Source organism: Orbicella franksi, chromosome 2 (assembly GCF_964199315.1).
Source record: "Orbicella franksi chromosome 2, jaOrbFran1.1, whole genome shotgun sequence".
In the NCBI taxonomy this organism is placed as follows: Eukaryota; Metazoa; Cnidaria; class Anthozoa; order Scleractinia; family Merulinidae; genus Orbicella; species Orbicella franksi.
This window is the reverse complement of record NC_138146.1, coordinates 35496225-35502372: the sequence shown is the minus strand read 5'-3', so window position 1 is coordinate 35502372 and position 6148 is coordinate 35496225. Positions and strand designations below refer to the sequence as shown.

Below are 6148 nucleotides of genomic sequence, written 5' to 3'. Positions count from 1 at the left end.
TGACGGGTCATTACTACCACTCAATATCTTTATCAAACGAATTTAAAGACCAATGATTGGTAAACAAGTTATGATCATTTTCGTGATATAACAAGTTACCATAGCAACAGTATAACCCGTTAAAAACACCCATAATATTAGTTTTGAGCGCTTATAGCCCAGAAACGATCAAACATTCAAGGTAATTCAAAGCGTCAAGCGTAATGGGCTGTGCAAAGAAGACACTTTCAAGATAAGCTACGAGTTAGGCTTAGTAGACTGATTACTAAACTAAGGCTACCTTAAGTTAAATCTGCAACGAAGGGCTTTTACTGAAATAACACTGTTGGGAAATTGATTTTGGTGCATTTCAGACATCTATTTACATCTTTAGCTTTTAGAAAATGCAAGAAGGACTGTAATATACTTAACGTTTTTGTCCATAAAAAACTGAAATTGCTCAATTTCCTATCGGATTTCATCTTAATATGTTTATTAACATTTAAGCTCTGTTAAGCAAGTGTGAACAAATCCCCAGTTTTGGCAAATTTGTTGGGTAATTTTGCTGCCAAGTCTTTTCTACAAGCTAAAAATTAGTCAACACCGAACTGTAACTACGGTTATTATGTACATAATCCTTTAAAATTTCAGACTTCTCCTCTTTTCCAGGTGCGGTTCGGAACTCGCACCGTCTTTTATGCAAACGAGCTATCTGTTGTATTTGATAAGCCCCGCTGTAATCTCTGAGCAGGTGGTATATGACTCTGTTCCAACGAGCAGTTGTGTGCTGCTATAATTAGAGGCAAGTTTCGTTGTTGATACAGTTGTCTGATGTACCTGTTTGGATCGCGATGGTGGTGGATATTGAAAGCTTGCCTGTAATGATGACTGGCGGGAAGTTGCGAATTTCCATGATAGTTGTAATAGTTAAGATGCCGTTGGTTTTGCTTAGGTTGATCTCTACGTGTGTGATTCGTTGGAGCGCGATCGATAGCTTGTTGAAGTTGCCGCGGTGGATTCCGCTCGTCTGTTCTCTCTGGCGCCGATTCTGGATCACGACGACTTTCTAAAGTTGGATTGTTTGCCTCCTTTGGAAAATTAAGAAAAAATCACACAACTTACTTTTACATCGTTTGAAAATTTCGTCGAATACACCGCAGTCGAGTGAGTAACTAAACTTAAAAGACGATTAACAGTAAACAAAAAAAAAAAACATTAAGTTATGGGTATTTTGCGTCCGGAGATTTCACAGAGGGTCTTTCATTTTCCATACCCGACGTAACAAAAAATATAAACTAGAATATTTATTTGATTAATTTTCATTTCATCTGATATAATTCCCCAATATATGACTGAACAATTAAATAGTCTCTCTGTAAATCTAAGTGCTGTTGTTGTTGTTGTTGTTGTTGTTGTTGTTGTTGTTGTCCATTTGGTTCTTTTTTCGGTATGTTCTGCAACTAATTGCCGTAAGTAGTGATAGGACGGTTTTTCTAAAAAGTAATCAGGTCTGACCAATAAAAAAGAACCTAAACAACAAAATAAATCAATCAGATCTCATGTGACTGTTGCTCAGCGAGTCGCGATACTGACTGCGATTCCCAATCTCTGATTGGTTGAAAACCCAGAATCTTTGTTCTGATTGGTTAAGGTACGGTAGACAATTATTCTTAACCAACTGGAGCGCAAAGTAAAAACAAATTAGTTTTTGGACGGTCTTTTGATAAACCTCTTGGTCATGTGGCTTTGAGCTAATTTAAATTAAGTCAGAGAACAAAAATAGCCTCTAAAGTCTACGTAACAAGCGTCCCCGTACGAACAAAACAACCTTTTCCGTATTCTGTCCGCGCGAGGGAACGTTCTTCGCTAGCCCCACCACCCCACCTCCTCTCCGTCGATTTTGTGCTTTCGCCCCAAACTCCCACTACGCTTGTTACGCAGCAGTCTTTCAAACCCTTTCAAGATAGTAACGACACTATTTCATGTGGTCATCTCGTCTGAAAAATCTTACCTGTACCTCGTTCTCGTTATATCCTGGTACGCGTCTAGTAACGACATGAGATAGAATTCCCAACGGAGCCAGTGTGGTGGCCAGGACAGACAGCGCTGACATTGCAATAGTTGCCGAATACCTGTGACAGTAAGCTGAAAGAAAACACGCATGAGATTAGCCTTCCAACTATCCATATGGGAGAAGGCGGTGTCTCCATTCCTCCAAGCCATATACTACCAAGAATTTGTACTGATGTGAAAAGTCTGTGCTGATCTGGCTGAAACATCCGGGCGTACGTGTTCTCGCTTGCTCAACAAGCGGCGCAAAAATAGGCAAAGTATTTGCGTCGAAAAAGTTGCCACCTCCGCTCTAACCTTCCTCGCAGTCACCCTACTCTCAGAGCGGGTAACCCTGGGGGATCACTCCGTTCCAATACAAGTCACCTTTGGGGTTTCTCGAGCAAAAAAGTTCGCTCCTGATTAGAAACAAAAATGTTGAAAATTGATCACCAGGAATGAAAAACGTTTTTCACATGATCAAGTCCTAAATCTATGCCTAGAAATCAAAGGAAATGGATTTTCAACAACTGCAAGCGTGGGTGACAATCCAGTTGTGAGTAATTAGTAGCTGGGAAAGAATTAAACCGTAGCAACAACGGCACAATAACAAACTCACATGAGCCCTTGAAGTTTGATTGACACTTTGCTTTGTATATCTCTCTGGAATCGGACTCTCGTCCGAGAAATAAGAACACGAGGTGAAGACTCAGCACGCCTGCTATTAAGCAAAAGATAGTGTGCAGGGAAACCTGTTGAAAAGAAAAGATAACAAACTGATCAGATCATGGAACATTCTCATTATTTTGAAAGCTAAACTTGTAGTGAAGTTAGAGAACATTTCATTGTTTTCCAATATCAAATAAGCTTTCATCAAAATATTGAATTTGTTCATCTCAGAACTGATTTCTGATGTAAACCGTGGAAAATATCTTGTCGCCGAAACGGTCCGTTTTCAACCTTGTTACCAGGCTCTCTCTCTCTCTTTGCTTCCCTTGTCGACAACGGAGGCAAAGGAGAGAGAGCCTGGGAACGAGGTAAGTCCATTTCGTAGCCGGAGGAGTGAAATGAAAGTCATTATTGTGCTTTTTTTCTTCTTGGAAGGTTTCCAGATGCACAAACGCGCTAAAGAAAGAGCGATTGCTTCCAAATAAAAAGATCGCCTCATACGTGACAACGGTAAAGCGTACAAGATAGCTACGCGTGTTGATTTGTGATAGTTTCAAGGACAAGTCGATGAAATGCAAATCAGTTTTTTGATTTTTTTTCTTACCAGCCAGTGTTTTCTCATCCTTCCCCCGACCATTCCCGCTATCCCTGCACCTAACATCTGTACAGGAAGGAAAAGTAAACTTGTATCAGTGAAAAAGAAGGCTCATCAAATGCTTTACCTCTTCTAAAAAACATCAAAAGTTATCAACTTAGATATTGCATGGTTGTTAGTCCTTGTCAGCTTTAAAGCTTGCAATATACTTACTGGTTCCTCTGTTCTCTGATGTGCTCTATGACCTATATTACTGCTTTATTTACGCCGAGGCTTTTAATTTTCAGCTTCTTAAATTGTATCAGCAAATTGAAAACGTGTTCTGAGCGATATATCTTAAAGATTTCTTTTCTTCCAAGTCCCGTACGGCTTCTCAAATATCTTTTCATCGAATGCTCTTTGCTTAGCCTGGCGAATATCACAATGAGACATGACATTTTGAGCGGTGAAGTAACTAACTAATTTATGAGCAGTGAAGAACATTTAGTTTAATTAGTGAGAAGTCGAATTATTGTTCATGTAACTGATACAAAGTCGATAATTGTTCTTTTCAAGTTGTATTTGTTTTCTTTCTTTGTCTAAGCGCGAGTGGATATAACGTAATCCGTTGTATGTTTGATTCTGATAATATAAAGCGTTTGGCCCTTGAGCGATCTGAGTGCACGAAATTGCAAAGTAGATCTTCCTTAGTGGCAAAGCGGAATCTTTTAAAGATTCTCTCATAAACATACGTATTTCGATTCTGCCGTGCCCAGCATTTTTAAGGTGAGAAATACAAGATGCAATATCGGTATTGAAACCCTAAATACGTTTAGTTTCACAGTACACCTGTAGACACGATCATGCAAAATAATTAAGGTCTATTCTTCTTAACACTATAGATAAAAGAGTCGATTACTGAGCTTTACTTTTTCATGATACTCACAGGAATTCCAACCAGCTTTGGAGGCAGGCTCGGGCTGTTCTCATATTCCAACAGTTTCATTGCTACACCAAAACATGACATCCCCAAGACAAAGCCAAGCAGCCCTGTTGACATAGGGAACCGCCAAGCGTTTTCTTCTCTTATAGAGCATGCGAGCTTGGTGTTGTTACACATTATTCTGAAGTTCGCGTGGTGTATTTTTCCTTTGCGGCTAACGGATACCTCGTATTTTCAAAGTTAGAATGTTCCTGACCTCAAAAGAAAAATAATTCAAGTCTGCACAAGTGATGCGGTTGTGCTCTATATCAGATTCTATTTATATGCTATTGTGTCGCTCTCCTTCACTGTCAAGTGGGCGAATACCAATCCAGCCATACATTTGCCGTGACTTCGAAAAGGAAAGCGCCATTCAGGGTTTCATGCGCATAGGGCCCAGAGATCAAGATACAAACCCTCGTTGGCCATTATCGTCTCCAGAGGCCGTGCTCGTGTTGGTTAGCATCAAGAATCGCGACTTCTGGGCGGGTCCAACACCGGAAGTCCTCTTTTCATTGACTTCCCGTCAAATCCGACAAATATGGCTGAGAATACGAAACGAATACTCTGCGCATGCCCAGAAAATCGAGTCCGGCCAGAGATCACGATTCTTGATGCTGACCAAAAGGAGCGCGGCCACTGGGGACGAGAATGCTCATTGGCCAGCAGTCATTTAAGAACCGCTGACCAATCAGAATCGGCAGGAGCAGGAACGGTAGACCGAACCGTACAATACTGTAACCATGGTAACATTTAAGAGGCACGATGCACGTGCCTGCTTGAGTGTAACTCCTTTTTGGGAATTGGGAATAGGGAACGTTGTATCGCCCCACACAGAAACTTTAATCAAACAAAAGAAGTCGGGCGGCTCTGCAGCCCCGCTGTAAGTACTACATTTCGTAGCTGCACTCTCCAAAACAGCAACTTAAATGGAGAGAACCGTGGATACACAGTCTCAGCTGGAGGGAAGCTCTGGCACCGATGGTCGGAATGAATCAGTGAATCCAGACTATCGTACGAGAGACTGGGGAGCAGGGATGGCGCAATGGTTAGAGCGCTCGCCTCTAGCCTAACCGTACCCACGCACCGTTTTTCCTCGGGGGTGGGTACGGCTTCACGTAAGCTACTCGCCTCCCACCAATGTGGCCCCCGGGGTCGACTCGGCCAGGTGCCATATGTGGGCTGAGCTTGTTGTTGGTTCTCGCCTTGCTCCGAGGGTTTTACTCCTGTTTTTTTCCGGTGTTTCTCCCTCCACAAAAACCGACATCTCCAAATTCTAATTTGACGAGGATAGAGGACCCGCGTGAAAACCAGCCGAGGCCCGGTTCATACGTCCGCCGTATTGAATACTCTACGTTTAAGGCCCGGTTCATACGTCGCATTCTGCCGTGTCGAATTCAATTCAGCGAATTAAATTCGACAGAACTTCGACGTCTGAATCGGCTGCCGCATTTCTGCCGCACGTTCGACTGGTCTTGTCGCATTATCCGAAAGAAATGCGACACCGATTCAAACGTCGAATTTCTGCCGTGTCGAATCTAATTCATATATTATGTTAATGTATTGAGCACGCGTAAATTTGGTCCCGTCAAAGAGAAAGAGGAAACTTGGCTATTCTCGACCCAATGCAACCTGAAGATATTGCAAAACAAACTGCTGCATTGTCAGCCCTCTCCTTCTCATTCCATTGGCGGACAATTTTTCGCAAAATTAAAGTCCTTCGTCCCTCAGTATCTCCGTCCACCGTATTGAATACTCTACGTTTAAAACATTTTCCGTTGACCGACATACCCGACAGTATTAATTCTGAATTAAATTCGACACAAGTGCGACGTATGAATCCCCAGTCGCATTTCTGCCGCACTTAATTGAATTGAATTCGACACGGCAGAAAT

The 6148-nt window shown here is 42.0% G+C and overlaps 1 protein-coding gene across 2 annotated transcripts; it reads right to left on the bottom strand.

Moving 5' to 3' along the window:
- Positions 1–604: 604 nt before the first annotated feature.
- Positions 605–6095, bottom strand: LOC145479577 (uncharacterized). 2 transcript variants are annotated; one of them, XM_081457973.1, is made up of 5 exons: positions 4218–6095; positions 3302–3358; positions 2648–2780; positions 1991–2124; positions 605–1067 (listed from the first exon to the last, which is right to left on the bottom strand). In XM_081457973.1, exons 1-5 carry the CDS (start codon positions 4389–4391, stop codon positions 675–677), a joined length of 891 nt encoding a protein of 296 aa, XP_081314099.1. In that variant the 5' UTR covers positions 4392–6095; the 3' UTR covers positions 605–674. The 2 variants fall into 2 exon arrangements, with proteins under 2 accessions (XP_081314099.1, XP_081314100.1); XM_081457974.1 differs by having other exon boundaries at positions 1997–2124.
- Between the last annotated feature and the right edge of the window lie 53 nt (positions 6096–6148).